The following is a 17,063-nucleotide window of genomic DNA, read 5'->3' on the forward strand; positions in this document are numbered from 1 at the left end:
CAAAACACTGTATATCAAAACACTGTATATACAGTTGTATCTAAACAGGTGAAGGGGAAAAAATAGTGTGCATTTCTAACCTAATGTAGCCATTGTCACTCAGTGTATCATACACTATTCTGCAGCTCCACACACCCATGCTTACTTAGATCACATGATATTTAAATATTGTACATCCTACCTGTTAGATGCTAAGTCTTGATCTAGAGTCCCTCTTTATTAGTGTTCCTCTTGATGATAATCCCTGTTTTCTCAGACTGAATGCCAGTTAGGAGGCTACTACATCTCCCTATCTTTACTGGCATCTTTATTGAGCTTATTCATGTTTGTGTATACTCTAATTCATTCTCTTCTCAAACCTTTGGTGTTACTTTGGGTTCACTTCTATCCTCTTCTCTTACTAACCTTTACTATGAAGTACAGTATTTCAAAACTGTTCAGCTTCCTACTGTTCATGTATGTCCTCTTTGGCTTCATTATGCAGATGTTTTTGCTCTCTGGCCACATGACTAGTCTCTTCCAACCCTTTTTTTTTATTGCCCTTGACAGTCTTAGTTTCATCTATCAAGTTCAAAGCTGAATGAGAATCTAATACCCTACTTCTTTTCATAGATATTCATGTTAACCACTCTGTGACAGGCATTTCTTTTTTCCAGCTACTATAAAGCCTTTGCACAATAGCATGTATGTTCACTGCTTTTTTTACCATGTACCTTCTGTCAAGACAAGTGTCCTGTCTCTTTCTCTATGCCATCCACACAGCACTGTATGACCCTTATGGGTTTAGTGTTTAGATTTGATTGTAATAATAATATGCCCTCCACATTTGTGAAACTCAATTTCTAGGTGCTGAGATATCCTCCTTGAGGTTCATTCTCAATCCTATGCTGTGGTGTCCTTCTAATTTCTTAACCTTTGTTTACTCCCATGCTAAGCATATTTTCTTCTCTTCTAAACCCACTTCTCCTGACAAAACTTCTGTATAGGTGTTTCTTGCTTTATGTGATAGATGTGTTCCTGGCGATGGCACAAAATGAACAAAAATTTGTTCTGAGAATTTGAAAATTCCAAATTTCTTCCAAAACAGCAAACCAGGACAAACATATGCCAAAATCAATCCAAGCTTTTCTCTAAGTAAGATTGACCAAGTTTTAAGAATGTAGGCATAATAAGTAAGTTTTATGTAAGCTTAGTGTACATAACATACAAATTTTTAGAAATCGTATTGAGGACACCGAGTTGTTACATGATGCTGATTTAACCAAGGATAATCTAATACAGTCAAGTGCTGTGACTATTTCTGATCAGAAAAGACTTTCTCCAATTATTTCACAGCAACAAATTTGATTAATTAAATTGGCATATTACTTCATTTGAGAAAAAAAACAGCAGCACTGAAAGTTTAAAGCTAACCAGAAAATGCATTTCCGCATTATTGCACAGAATTCAACAAAATTTGGACATACACAACCCAAGCCCATGAAACGTTCTATCAGTTTCATACAGTGCATCAGCCATTGAAGATTGATGCAGTTCACAATTGTTATATTGTAATTAGAGGAAAGTACTAAAGCCATAGGAGTCATATTGGCACTTGTAGAGTGTGAGTTATTCATATTTAATTTAACCCTTTCACTGTTGAGACCCCTACTCGCAAACTTGCTCTCAGTGTTGAAGAATTTAAACAAAAAAAATTATGAAATGATAGAGAATCTTTTCCCAAAGATAATGAAACCAAAAATACGAAATTTGATGGAAAACTGACAGAATTACATTCTTGCAAAGTTTGCAGTCTTGGCAATATTTATGCATCAGTGATTTTGCCCACTTTGATCCCTATTATCAGCCAATTCCATTGTTCCAGTCGACTATATTCATAGCTATTTCACTAGCACTCCTTTTGTTCTATTGATTAAGTACAAGAAATTGCCCATTTACCTATTTCAACTACCTAGTAAAGTGATCAGAAATTGGTAATTTAGCCAACTTCAGAATAGGGTCCAGAATAAACAATGAAAACATTCCTAGCACTAAAATAACATTTTCTCTGTTAATTAGTCATATCTCCAGCCCCTCTTTTATTATGCTAGCTTTTCATTTAGAATTTTTATTCACATGAAAGAATAGAAAATTTACTGTTATGTAGACTATTGCATTATTGTAAAAATGGTACAAATAATGTCAGCGGATTTGTGAAAGTATATTAGACCCACCAGTTGACATGTATTGGATGCAAGATGTGATTTGTTTACTCTTGAACATCGCCAAAAATCAAACATTTCTGCTACTTTAAGCTCATTTTTAAGCTACTTTTAGTCTATAAACCATAAAAAATCATCTCCATTTCCATAGTATATCTCCCGTTCTATCAAATGAGACCAAGAAAACAAGAATACACCATAAATACCATATGAAAATACACTGCAAAGTTGCTGTTTTAAATCAAAAGCACAGTTGCAGTTTTTATTCTCATTATGCACTGCATTCTGTAGGATTTTTTTATACTACACACACTGATCTCTCAGACCCATTCTCTCATATGTAGGCCTACCAGCTATCTCCCACAAGATTGGAAGCTGCTAGAATTTTGGTGTAGTATTGTGGGACCAACACTGGCTTCAAAGCCATAATATTATGGGACTGACAATGAAAGGGTTAACCAAGGGAAAGATAAGTCCAATTCTTTGGATCAAGAGCCCCTTACCAGCATCTTGGAAAAATAATGCAGTAATATAAAGTACAGTGCACCCTCCGTTTTCATTGATCTCCATTACTGCTGATTTCGGTTTTAGCTGACTTTTTTCATCAAATTTTTGGTTAATTTTTCGTCGATTACCTCCGTTTTTGTCGATCGTACGGAACCTGTCCAGTGCCCAGCATGCAGACAAAGCCGTGTTTCACACCATTCTCAGCCAGTGTAGCATTGTTTCTCAGTGAGTGAACATGTCCTGCCAGGTCATACGAAAGTGAGGAACACCATAGAACTGAAAAAAGAATTCTTAAGAAAATATGATAGTGGCACACACATTGCTGAACTCTGCAGGATGTACAGAAAGTCGCCATCAACAATAAGCTCCATTGTGGCAAAGAGAAAAGAAATCATGGAAGCTGACGTTGTGAAAGGGGTGAATGCGATAACCAAACAGAGATCCCAAACAACTGAAGAAGTGGAGAAATTGTTGTTGGTGTGGATCAGAGAGAAAGAGTTAGCAGAAAATAGTGTTTTGCAGTCTATTATTATTTGTGATAAGGCAAGGCAGTTGCATGACGACCTCATAAAGAAACTGCCTGAAACAAGTGCTGATGTACGTAAATTTAAGGCCAGCAAAGGCTGGTTTGAAAAATTCAAGAAGCAAAGTGGCATACACAGTGTTGTAAGGCATGGTGAGGGTGCCAGTTCAGACAAACAAGCAGTTGAAAAATTCGTGTGGGAATTCAAATGTTATGTAGAGGCTGAAAAATTCCAACCCCAACAAGTGCTCAATTGTGATGAAACAGGCCTGTTTTGGAAGAAAATGCCAAAGAGGACCTACATTATGTAGGAGGAAAAGGCACTCCCAGGACACAAGCATAGGAATGACAGGCTAACTCTCTTGTTGTGTGGTAATGCTAGTGGGGATTTCAAAGTGAAGCCTTTACTGGTGTATCACTCTGAAAATCCCAGAGTGTTCAAGAAAAACAGCATTGTCAAGAGTAAATTGTGTGATGTGGAAGGCTAAGAGCAGGGCATGAGTCACTAGGGAAATTTTCCTGGAATGGTTCAATGAACTGTTTGGCCCAAGTGTGAAGAAATACCTCCTGGATAATAAATTGCCACTCCAGTGCCTCCTGTTAGCCCCTAAACAGTCCAAACGTATATATATGTTTAGACTGTTTAGGGGTTAATGGGAGGCAAACGTATATATATGTTTTATTTTTCCTGCCTCCAAATTTGGCATGATTGGCCTAAGATGCCTGGTCAGCATAGAATGGGTCTTGACACTTGGTGTGTGCCATATTAAAAAAATCTGGGACCACTTAGGAATTTGTGGGAGTGCCAGTTAAATTGAGCACCAGCTAGAGAAAACAGCGCAGCCAACACCAAGGATTCACTAATGTCATGTCATATTAACACTTCCCTTTTAAGAGGAAAGTGATGTTGACCCCCAAGTTAAGTGGCTTTGGGGTGGATGTGGCCACAAGTGGTCGAGGAAATGTCAAAAACCTCGATAATAACCCATGTGCAACATTTGTGCAACACCCTTTCAGAATGTCTTATAACCTATGCCCTAGGTAAAGAGAAACAGTTCTGGAACATGTAATAAGTGTTTGGCAGGCCGGCAGGCTGGCCTCCTGCAGTACCTAATATTAGTGTCAGAACAAAGATTGGTTATGAAATGACAAGAGCTACTATAAATTGTAATTATCAGAACATAAAAATCATATAAAATAATATAAAAATGAGAAAAAAAGGTATATCGGCAACACTTCTGCAAGCGGCAGGACTCGATGTTGCCATCAGGTGAGCATAAGTGCCAACTTCGCAGCCTCATATCTCTGTCTTGGTAAGTACTGACCCTAATTTTTTTATTTTAATCCTATAACACTTAGAAAAATGTTCTATTTATTTCTATGTAAAAAAAAAAAAATTATTTCTCAAAATATTCGGGGTACTGGGCGAGAGAACATACATACATGTTTGGGCCATTTAGGGGTTAATGGACAATGCTCCTGTTCATTCTCCAGATTTGGAAGACCAATTGTCTAAGGAATTCAGTTTTGTAATAGTGAAGTTCTGGCCTCCTAATGCCACTCCTCTCATCCAGCCCATTGACCAGCAGACCATTGCAAACTACAAAAAACTGTACCCCAAAGCAATGTTTCAAAGGTGCTTTGACATAACCTCAGACTCTGAATTAACCTTAAGAGAGTTCTGGAAGAATCACTTCAATATCTTCCACTGCATAGGCCTTATAGATAAGGCTTGACAGGGAGTGACTTCCAGGATGATGAACTGCTTGGGAAAAATTGTGGCCAGATTGTGTCCAAAAGAAGGATTTTGAAGGGATTGAGGCTGACCCTGTCGACCCTACACCTGTTGTGCAAACAACTGTGACAGTGGGGAATTCCATGGGGTTGGATGTGAGTGGCAAGGATGTGGAAGAGTTGATGGAGGGCCACAATGAAGAGCTAACCACTGATGAGCTGCAAGAGCTTCATCTGCAACAGCAACAGACCACAGCTGAGAAAATTGCTTCAGAGGAGGAAGAGAGATGGAAGAAGGTGCCTTCTTCAAAGATTAAGGAGAGTTGTGCAGTGTGGACTAAAGTGGAGGAACATCACCCTGAGAAAGCTGTTGCAATCCGTGCTGGTGACTTTTACAGTGACAATGCCATGTCCCATTTTAGGCAAATCTTAAAGAGATGCTAGAAACAGATCTGTCTGGACAGATATTTTGTGCAACAGGGGTTCAGTGATTCTCAAGCTGGTCCTAGTGGCATTAAAAAACAAAGAAGGGAAGTGACCCTAGATAAGGACTTGGTACCTAGGGTCCTTATGGAGGAGGATTCTCCTTCCAATCAATAACCTATCTTCCCCCTCTTCTCCTCCCTGTCTTCCTTCCAGCAAAAACAGCCTTCAATGAAGGTAAGTGTCATGTGTAATGTTCATTCTTTTGTGCATGTAACTATCTTTAAGGTAAAAAAAAAATTTTTGTTGATACTTCAGGGTGTCTGGAACGGATTAATTCCATTTGCATTATTTCTTATGGGGAAAATGGTTTCGGTTTTGGCCAATGGCTCTGGAACGGATTAAACACAAAAGCCGAGGGTCCACTGTAATACTATATATATTGTTTCCAAATTCAAAGTGCCAAAATGGAACCTTTCACATTCCATTAAATACACCAGCCTCAGCCTCTCTCCAGTTATCACACACAACCCACATTTGGGACTGGCTTATGTGTCCCGTGGCCTGGTGGCTCAAGCTCTTGCTGCACACGGTGAGGATCTGGGTTGAATTCCTAGCGAGGGTAGAAACATTGGGCATGTTACTTTACACCAGTTGTCTATGTTCATCCATCAGTAAAATGGGTACCTGGGAGTTAAATAACAAAAAAGGCACAATACCATGACTGGACCGATACACAAATAACCCGCACATAGAAGAGAGGAGCTTATGATGACGTTTCAGTCTAACTTGGACCATTTACAAAGTTACACTGAATGTGACTTTGTAAATGGTCCAAGTTGGACCGAAGCATCGTTGTCAGCTCCTCTCTTCTATGTGTGGGTTATTTGTGTACCTGGGAGTTAGTTGATTGGTGTGGGTCACATTCTGGGACAAAACTGACCTAATTTGCTTGAAATGCTCTGCGTAACAAGTGGCTTTCTTTACAGTACAGGTCAGCCATCACTAATCTGGCATCTTAGGACTTGTAATGTGCCAGATTAGTGAGTTTGCCAGATTACAGAGTGGTTAGGTTAGATACACTTAACCCTTTTACTGTCGCAAGCCCCAATCCTGAAGTGTCTCCAGGTGTCGAGAAATATTTGAAAAAAAAAATTATTTTTTCTTATGAAAATGTTAAGATTATTTTTCTGATTGTTTTAGTTCAAATAATTTTTTTTGCCATCAGTACTTTCTGAGATACAGAGGTGTGAAGTTGGTAGAAAATGAGCTGTGTATGGCAACAGCAGTGACTGCCGCTCACCCGGTAAATTTTGGTTCACTTGTATTCTAAGGTTTCTTGTTTTTTTTTTTTTTCAATATTTTATTTTTTCACATAACTAATGTGGCCTGTGAGTCCAAAGTAAGATGCAATGTACATATATACACCCGTATACAACACAATAAGCGCACAAACATAATTATCAAAATATTGTTTACAAAACTTGTTTACACAAACGAACAATACAAAAAATTGTTTATTACTAATGTTTTATAATATGTATACAAATGTACAGTCACTGGACATGTTCCTAGAAGTTCTGCAGCTTGTGGAGCTCTTTGAAACATGGTTGCATACACAATGGTGCTTTACACTCCTTACACATAAAATGAGTGTGTCTGCATTTTTGTGGGCATTAGCAGGCAGTTGTGTTATGTAGTTATCCTAGGTAAATGGTCGTGTGTCATCATTCCTTCCTTCTTACCTTTCTGCATTCCTTTCCTACCTTCCTTCCTTCCTTACTTTTTTCCTTCCTTCCTTTCATCTCATCCTTCCTTTCTTCCTGCCTTCTCTTCTTTCTTCCTTCTGGTTTCTATAATATATATACACATATATAGTCACTGGATACTTTCATATAACTGCTATTATCTTCATTCAGCAAGCCTGTCTTGCGTGTGAGTATGTGGCTTCTAATTGTTTTGAGTCAGCTGTCAGAAAGACATATTGTCTCATTACTCATCCCCCCTACCGCCAATCAAAACAATGGGGTCGGATGCTCCTTCCCCTCCATCCTATCTATCTTTCTCCCTCATTCTCTCTCTCCTTCATTCTTCCTTCTCCTTCATTCTCCTTCATTCTTCATTTTCCTTCATTCTTCATTCTCCTTCATTCTTCATTCTCCTTCATTCTTTGCTTCTAATTATTTTGAGTCAGGGTCGGCAGCTGTCAAAATGACATTGTCTCATACTCACTCCCCCTACTGCCTGTCAAAACACTGGGTTCGGATGCTCACTTCCCCTCCATCCCATCTAATTATCTTTCTCCCTCATTCTCTTTCTCCTTCATTCTTCCTTGTCCTTCATTCTTCCTTCTTCATTCTTCATTTTCCTTCATTCTTCATTCTCCTTCATTCTTCATTCTCCTTCATTCTTCATTCTCCTTCATTCTTCATTTTCCTTCATTCTTCATTCTCCTTCATTCTTCATTTTCCTTCATTCTTCATTCTCCTTCATTCTTCATTCTCCTTCATTCTTCATTCTCCTTCATTCTTCATTCTCCTTCATTCTTCATTCTCCTTCATTCTTCATTCTCCTCCATTCTTCATTCTCCTTCATTCTTCATTCTTCATTTTCCTTCATTCTTCATTCTCCTTCATTCATTCTCCTTCATTCTTTGCTTTTAATTGTTTTGAGTCAGGGTCGGCAGCTGTCAAAATGACATTGTCTCATACTCACTCCCCCTACTGCCTGTCAAAACACTGGGGTCGGATGATCACTTCCCCTCCATCCCATCTAATTATCTTTCTCCCTCATTCTCTCTCTTTCTCCTTCATTCTTCCTTCTTCATTCTTCGTTCTCTTTCATTCTTCATTCTCCTTCATTCTTCATTCTCCTTCATTCTTCATTCTCCTTCATTCTTCATTCTCCTTCATTCTTCATTCTCCTTCATTCTTCATTCTCCTTCATTCTTCATTCTCCTTCATTCTTCATTCTCCTTCATTCTTCATTTTTCTTCATTCTTCATTCTCCTTCATTCTTTGCTTTTAATTGTTTTGAGTCAGGGTCGGCAGCTGTCAAAATGACATTGTCTCATACTCACTCCCCCTACTGCCTGTCAAAACACTGGGGTCCGATGCTCACTTCCCCTCCATCCCATCTAATTATCTTTCTCCCTCATTCTCTCTTTTTCTCCTTCATTCTTCCTTCTTCATTCTTCATTCTCTTTCATTCTTCATTCTCCTTCATTCTTCATTCTCCTTCATTCTTCATTCTTCATTTTCCTTCATTCTCCTTCATTCTTCATTCTCCTTCATTCTTCTCTTCAAATTGTTTTGAGTCAGGGTCGGCAGCTGTCAAAATGACATACAGGTCTCCCTCAACATTCACGAGGGTTAGGGGATCAGGAGCCTCGCGAATGTTGAAAAACCGTGAATGTTTGGTGCCCCGATATATTGTAGGGAAATATATTACAATACTGCTTCCTTAACTTGTTGAACCATGAATAATCATAAAATACATGAAAACGTCGTAAATTGTACTAAATATATACATGTCATGCTTTAATAACGTATGTTATTTAATAACATGTATGTTAATAACATGTATGTTAATAACATGTATGTTATTAAATACCACTGCCTCCACCACTGCGAGTCCCTACTACCCTCCCTCCGACCCCTGCAACTGGCAGCCAGCCCTCCCACCACTGTGTGGTGAGTGTTTTGTTTGTTCATTATTTGCTATTAAAATACAGAATAAATAATGTAAACCCATTCAAGACTGCATATTGGAATGGCTATTAGGAAAGGTATTAGACGGTGACATCATGTGTTTACTCTTGAACACTGCAAAGAATCGAACATTTCTGCTATTGCTAATAATACAATAGTAATAATAATAATAATAATAATAATAATAATAATAATAATAATAATAGTAATAATAATAATAAATACGATATAATTAACCCTTTGACTGTCAAAAGGCCCAATCCTGAAGTGTCTCCTCGTGTCGCAAAATATTCGAAAAAAAAAATTATTTTTTCTTATGAAAATGTTAAGATTATTTTTCTGATTGTTTTAGTCCCAAAAAAAAAATTTTCCCATCAGTACTTACCCAGATATAGAGGCATGAAGTTTGCAGAAAATGAGAGGCGTATGGCAACAGCAGCGACTGCTGCTCACCGGAAAACTTTAGTTTACTTGTATTTGAAGGTTTTTTTTTTTTTCACTATTTTATTTTTTCACATAACTTATGTGGCCTATGAGACCAAAGTAAGGTGCAATATACATATATACACTCGTTGTATACAACACAATAAGCACACAAACATAATTATCAATATATTGTTTACAAAACTTGTTTTCAAAAACAAACAATACAAAAAATTGTTTATTACTATTGTTCTATAATATATATACCAGTATACAGTCACTGAACATATTCCTAGAAGTTCTGCAGCTTGTGGAACTCTTTGAAACATGTTGTCATACACAGTGGTGTTTTACACTCCTCACACATAAAACATGGTGTCATATACAGTGGTGTTTTACACTCCTCACACATAAAACATGGTGTCATACACAGTGGTGTTTTACACTCCTCACACATAAAACATGGTGTCATACACAGTGGTGTTTTACACTCCTCACACATAAAACATGGTGTCATACACAATGGTGTTTTACACTCCTCACACATAAAATCAGTGTGTGTGCATTTTTGTGGAAGTATTTTCTTTATGTGCAAAGACAAAATACCTCATCTGAGCAGTTTTCTTCAAAGTATTAGCAGGCAGTTGTGTTATGTAGTTATCCTAGGTAAATGGTCGTGTGTCATCATTCCTTCCTTCCTAATTTCCTTCATTCCTTTCCTACCTGGAGGCTACCTGGAGGGCATTCCACCTCTCTTCCTACATTCCTTCATCTGTCCTTCCTTAATTTTTTCCTTCCTTTCATCTAGTCCTTCCTTCATTCCTGCCTTCCCTTCTTGCTTCTGGTTTCTATAATAATTATACACATATATAGTCACTAGATACTTTCACAAAACTGCTATTATCACCATTCAGCAAGCTTGTCTTGGGTGCAAGTGTGTGGCTTATAATTGTTTTGAGTCAGGAGTCAGCAACTGTCAAAATGACATATTGTCTCATTACTCACTCCCCCTCCCACCTGTCAAAACAATGGGGTCGGATGCTGCTTCCCCTCCATTCTATCTAATTATCTTTTTCCCTCATTCTATCTCTTTCAATCTGTCTCTCTCTTTCTCTCTGTCTATCTATCTCTGTCTCACAGGTACACATAAATACAAGTATACATAGTGTAAATTACCTAGGATAACCCAAAAAATCCAGACAAAGTGCTATACTCTGCTTTAAGATGTAAGTAAACGTGATGATGACACGGTCTTGTGGCTCTCTCTGAGACAGAGCTAGACGGATAGACAGGGAGCTTGGCAGACAAACAAATAGACAGAAAGACAAATGTTTGTTTGTCGTCGTCTTCTCCTCCTCCTCCTCTCCTCCTCCTCCTCCTCCTCCTCCTCCTCCTCCTCCTCCTCCTCCTCCTCCTCCTCCTCCTCCTCCTCCTCCTCCTCCTCCTCCTCCTCCTCCTCCTTCCTCCTCCCTCCTCCTCCTCCTCCTCCTCCTCCTTCTCCTCCTCCTTTCCTCCTTCTTCTCCTTCTCCTCCTTCTCCTTCCTCCTTCTCCTCCTCCTTCCTCCTTCTCTCCTCTTCTCTTCTCCTCCTTCTCCCTCCTCCTTCTTCCTCTCCTCCTCCTCCCTTCTCTCCTTCTTCTCCTTCCTTCTCCTCCTCTCCTCTCCTCCTCCTTCTCCTTCTCCTCCTTCCTCCTCCTCCTTCTCCTCCTCCTCTCCTCCTTCTCCTCCTCCTCTTCTCCTCCTTCCTCCTCCCTCTCTCCTCCTCCTCCTCCTCCTCCTCCTCTTCTCCTCCTTCTCTCCTCCTCCTTCTTCCTCCTCCTCCTCCTCCTTCTCCTCCTTCCTCCTCTCCTTCTCCTCCTCCTTCCTTCCTCCCCTTCTCTCCTCCTCTTCTGTTCTCCTCCTCCTCCTCCTCCTGGCTCTTGACAGATAGACAGCTGCCCCCCTCCCTCCACCCTCGTTTACGCTCATCAAAGGTCAGCTCTTATCAGATGTTATCTCCCCTTATCTTGTCACTGTCATGGGGTGAACTCTTTTCATGCCTCAAGGGAACATATTATTACATATTATTATTAGGTATTATTATTATTATTATTATTCCACTTCTTCCTGTTCTTCCTCCTCTTCCTCTTCTTCTTCTTCTTCTTCTTCTTCTTCTTCTTCTTCTTCTTCTTCTTCTTCTTCTTCTTCTTCTTCTTCTTCTTCTTCTTCTTCTTCTTCTTCTTCTTCTTCTTCCTCCTCCTCCTCCCTCCTTCCTCCTTCTTCCTCCTCCTCCTCCCTCCTTCTGCCTCCTCCCTCTCTCCTCCTCCTCCCTCCCTCCTCCTCCTCCTCCTCCCTCCTTCCTCCTCCCTCCTCCTCCTCCTCCCCTCCTCCTCCTCTTACCTCCTTCCTCCTCCTCCTTCCCTCCTTCCTCCTCCTCCTCCCTCCTCCCTCCTCCTCCTCCTCCTTCCTCCTTCCTCCTTCCTTCCTCCTTCCTTCCTTCCTTCCTTCCTTCCTCCTCCTCCTCCTTCCTCCTCCTCTTCTTCCTCCTCCTCCTCCTCCTCCTCCTCCTCCTCCTCCTTCCTTCCCTCCTCTTCCTCCTCTTCCTCCATTGCTTTTGGTCTCAAACTCCTCGAAATCATGAAATTGATCTTCAATGACACTTCCATCTGTGTTAGAGCATCACAGCTGCCCCCCCTCCCTCCACCCTCGTTTACCCTCATCAAAGGTCAGCTCTTATCAGATGTTATCTCCCCTTATCTTGTCACTGTCATGGGGTGAACTCTTTTCATGCCTCAAGGATTAGATTTTTTAGATTTTGCCACCGAAGTGGCTAGTTTATTGTGCACCCCATATCCATCCTGTGGACGGTAGCGCGAGAGCATGTGGATACACAAAAGGCTTAGGAACTAGGCCCCAAAGGGTTAACAGGAATACATATGGATTTATATCTACATATCTATAGTTCACTTATCTGTTACAAGCAAATTTAGGAAATTTGCTTAGTATATCTGGTATCTTATTTTCATTAATAAGATATCTTGACATGTCACATAGGTTATTATACTGTCTGTCTCTGTATTCCTCAATAAGTGGACAATTAACCACATAGTGTTCAAGAGAGTGACCATATTCCTGATCACATAATTTACATTTAGTTTGATCATCATCTGTGTGTCTCTCAAACTGCCAGAAGTACTTGTAACCGCCTAAGCCTGGCCACTACAACATCAGTCAGTCTGTTCACATTGCAAGTTGCTCCATAAACATACTTATCTACGTTCATGTTATCATAGTGGGTTATAGATCTACTCAGGCTTCTAACTGCATTCCTATAACAATCATTTTCATTATTTACTTCTCTCCTAATATTATTCCTAATGCTAGACACAGTTATACCAAAGTTATATTCTACATTCTCCTTCTGGATACTCTTCTTGGCTAACATATCAACTTTATCATGAAGGAGTAATCCAATGTGTGATGGGATCCATAGCAATTGTACATTAATTCCTTTGTCCCTAATTTTTGAGTATCTATACCCTCTTCCCAATGAGCATGTTGTTGGAGTCATTATATGAGCCAAGAGCCTTCAATGATGACATAGACTCAGTAATGATGATAGAGTGCTTCTCAGTGTCATAGGTTAGCTTTAGCGCCATTAGGATTGCAAACAATTCAGTTTGCAGTGTAGACGCTAAGTTGTTAATTCTTATGCCTAACTCAACAAATTTATTATCGTTTTAACTAGGAGGTGGCAACAAGAGCAGATGCAGCCCTGCCAGAAGACTCCTGTTTAGATCCATCAGTGTATATAACTTGTGATAACTTGTTACTACCAGCTAGGTGAGAAATTTCTTCTTGAGCAGTTGCTCTAACAAGAGATTTAAGGAAGGGATTACTAGCAATGAGCTTCTTGGGAGGGACTTGTAGGTATTAAATGAACACATCTTCCATGGAGGGGTGAAATGCTCTTGTTGCCTACAGTGATACAGTTCATGCAGGTTATAAAACTTAATGCAATTGCACGTTTTCACAATCCATTTAGATCTGTGTGTATTTACCTCTAGACACTTGGTAAGATTCACTGTGACAGTGTCTGGTTCGTTTCTCAACATTCTAATACCGAGTACAGTGTTAATTTCAATAATCCTATCACTGATACTAGAAATACCAAGCTCCTTCCTCATGTTAAGAACTTTGTAGATCTGGGACAGCCAAGAATAATCCTGAGAGCTTCATTTTGCATTAACTCCAAGGGGGTCGGAGAGAACTTTCTTTCTAGCTAATATCAACATGGGAGCAGCATAATCAATTAAGGACCTAACATAGGGTATGTACATCATTCTCACGATTCTCACATTTGCACCATAGTTGGGATTGTAGCCAGCAACAGCTTTGAGAGCATTTAGCCTAGCTTTACATTTCTTGTTTAGTTGTGGTATAGTGGATTTGTTAAAGGGTACATCTACACCAAGATATCTGTAAGTTTTAACGTAGCTAATGATTTCACCCTGCAAATAGATGGGTGGGGGATGTCGCTTGCTTGTTAATATCTTAGTTTTAGAGGAAGATATTATGAGGCCTAGTCGATTACAAATTGCTTGAACTTCATTAAGAATGGTATTCATCTTCTTATGCCCTGTTGTATGGATCATGATATCATCAGCATAGCTTATAGCTATATGTTTATGTGAGGCAGGTAGAACATTTAGGAGAGCATTAATCAGAATATTAAATAGCATGGGACTAAGAACTCCTCCCTGTGGTGTACCTAAAGACATTTCTTTAGAATCACTTCTGAAGCCTTGGTAAAGGACAGAGGATACTCTATTTGACAGGTATCCTATTATCCAGCAGAGTAAGCTACCACCAATATTCATTTTGGCTAGTTCATGTAGTATAACGGTTCTGTTCGCAATATCAAATGCAGATTTTAGATCAAGAAAAGTGGTAAAACTAGTAGAGGTGTGTGCAGTGAGAAAGGTGGAAATACAGTTCTGCACACTTTTACCTTTCATGAACCCATAGAGGTAGGGGGAAAGTTGATGTCTGATTCTGTAGTACAGTCTGTTAATCATCATTCTTTCAAAAGTTTTACAAAGACAACTAGTTAAGGAGATCGGCCTAAATGTATCAGGCTGTTGGGGCTTAGGGATAGGCACTATGAGACTATTGGTCCAGGAAGTAGGAAGAACGCCCTCAATGTAACTGAGATTATACAGTGCCAACAAAGGGTTATCAGGCACGTGCCTTAGAGTTCTGAGAATATCATAGGTTATACCATCCTCTCCAGGAGCAGTTGATCGACCTTTGGTTAATGCATCATCTAATTCATACTCGGTAATAGGCAATCACTCTCATCAATATTTTGGCTCATAAAATTAATCAGTTTCAACATTTCTTCAGAAGTACTCTCTAAATTTTTTCTAATATGAGATGGAAGGCTTTTATGCCTGGATGTTTTGGACCAGTCATTTATGAGGTCATTTGCTTTATCAAGAGGAAAGGGATGAGCAACATTGCCAGTCTTTTTCCTGGTTATTTTATTTATACCTTTCCAAGCCAAACTCAAAGGGGTGGACCTATTTAATCCACTAACAAACTGTTCCCATTCCTGTTGCCTAAGTTCTTCCTTTCTATTCCTTGCATTTGTTAGTGCAGCTTGGAACGTTCTGAGCAGGTCTGGGGTTCTACATTCACGGTATGTTTACTAAAATCCTCCTAGCTGCATGTGTTAGATTGCGCAGCTGTGGATCATTATAGTATTTACATTGGTTTTTATTGTTATTTATAGTGGAGGGTTTTTGTTTCCTATTCCTGCCCACTTGATCTGTGAGAACAATGCCTCAAGGGAACATATTCTTCTTCTTCTTCTTCTTCTTCTTCTTCTTCTTCTTCTTCTTCTTCTTCTTCTTCTTCTTCTTCTTCTTCTTCTTCTTCTTCTTCTTCTTCTTCTTCTTCTTCTTCTTCTTCCTCTCCCTCTTCCTCTTCCTCTTCCTCCTCTTCCTCCTCCTCCTCCTCCTCCTCCTCCTCCTCCTCCTCCTCCTCCTCCCTCCTTCCTCCTTCCTCCTTCCTCCTCCCTCCTTCCTCCTCCCTCCTTCCTCCTTCCTCCTTCCTCCTTCCTCCTCCTCCTTCCTCCTCCTCCTTCCTCCTCCTCCTCCCTCCTTCCTACTCCCACCTTCCTCCTTCTCCCTCCTTCCTCCTCCTCCCACCTTCCTCCTTCTCCCTCCTTCCTTCCTCCTTCCCCCTCCTTCCCTTCCTCCTCCCTCCTCCTCCCTCCTTCCTCCTTCCTTCCTCCTCCCTCCTTCCTCCTCCTCCTCCTCCTCCTCTCCCTTCCTTCCTCCTCCTCCTTCCTCCTTCCTCCTCCTCCTTCCTCCTCCTCCCTCCTCCTCCTCCTCCTCCTCCCTCCTCCTCCTCCTCCTCCTCCTCCTCCTCCTCCTCCTCCTCCCTCCCTCCTTCCTCCTCCCTCCTCCTCCTCCCTCCTCCTCCCCTCCTCCCTCCTCCTTCCTCCTCCTCCCTCCTCCTTCCTCCTCCCTCCTTCCTCCTCCTCCTCCTCCTTCCTCCTCCTCCTCCTCCTTCCTTCCTCTTCCTCCTTCCTTCCTCCTCCTCTTCCTCCTCCTCCTCTTCCTCCTCCTTCCTCCTCATCCTCCTCTTCTCCTCCTCCTCCTCCTCCTCCTCCTCTCTTCCTCCTTCCTCCTCCCTTCTCTTCCTCCTCCTCCTCCTCCTCTTCTCCTCCTCCTCCTCCTTCTCTCCCTCCTCCTCCTCCTCTTCTCCTCCTCCCCCTCCTCCTCCTCCTTCTTCTTCCTTCCTCCTCCTCTTCTTCTCCTCCTCTCCTCCTCTTCTTCTTTCCTCCTCCTCTCTTCTCTCTCCTCCTCTTCTTCTTCCTCCTCCTCCTCTTCTTCCTCCTCCTCCTCTTCTTCTTCCTCCTCCTCCTCTTCTTCTTCCTCCTTCTCCTCCTCCATTGCTTTTGGTCTCAAACTCCTCGAAATCATGAAATTGATCTTCAATGACACTTCCATCTGTGTTAGAGCATCACTTGGGAAGAGAAGAGTCCCAGATTTGCTGGGGAGTCACATATTCCTTACCGCTAGGCATGCTGAAAAAGGACGACTGAAATGGCATTCCCACAATGCACCACTGGCTCCCCAATTTTTTTTATATGGTGCACACTGACCATGGAGACCCATTCTCTCACATGTGGGCCTACCAGCTTTCTCCTGCTTGATTTAAAGCCGCTAGAATTTATGCGTATAAATACGTCAAACACGGTATCTCCTATGACGTATATATACAACCGCGACAGTCAAAGGGTTAAAGAAGGAAATTGTACAAAAATACGAGGGAGTGGTTGACACATCGTCAGTGTGACTTTGTTTATGCTGGAGTGAACATTAGTCTCCCTGCTCTTCCAAACATTTCACAATAATTCAGCGGTTGAGGCAGTGGTATTTAATAACATATATGTTATAAATAATAATAGTACATGTTATTAATAACATGTATTATTATTAACATGTTTTTTTTTATTATCACACTGGCCGATTCCCACCAAGGCAGGGTGGCC

The 17,063-nt window shown here is 40.7% G+C and overlaps 1 protein-coding gene across 1 annotated transcript in view; it reads left to right on the top strand.

The window, feature by feature from the left end:
• Positions 1-17,063, top strand: part of LOC138853141 (zinc finger protein 674-like) — a 64,603-nt gene that overhangs the window by 24,961 nt on the left and 22,579 nt on the right. The window contains exon 3 of the mRNA XM_070088117.1: positions 4,726-4,961. Coding sequence (XP_069944218.1) covers positions 4,726-4,961 — 236 coding nt within the window. The remainder of the gene's footprint in view (positions 1-4,725; positions 4,962-17,063) is intronic.

Source organism: Cherax quadricarinatus, chromosome 23 (genome assembly GCF_038502225.1).
Source record: "Cherax quadricarinatus isolate ZL_2023a chromosome 23, ASM3850222v1, whole genome shotgun sequence".
In the NCBI taxonomy this organism is placed as follows: Eukaryota; Metazoa; Arthropoda; class Malacostraca; order Decapoda; family Parastacidae; genus Cherax; species Cherax quadricarinatus.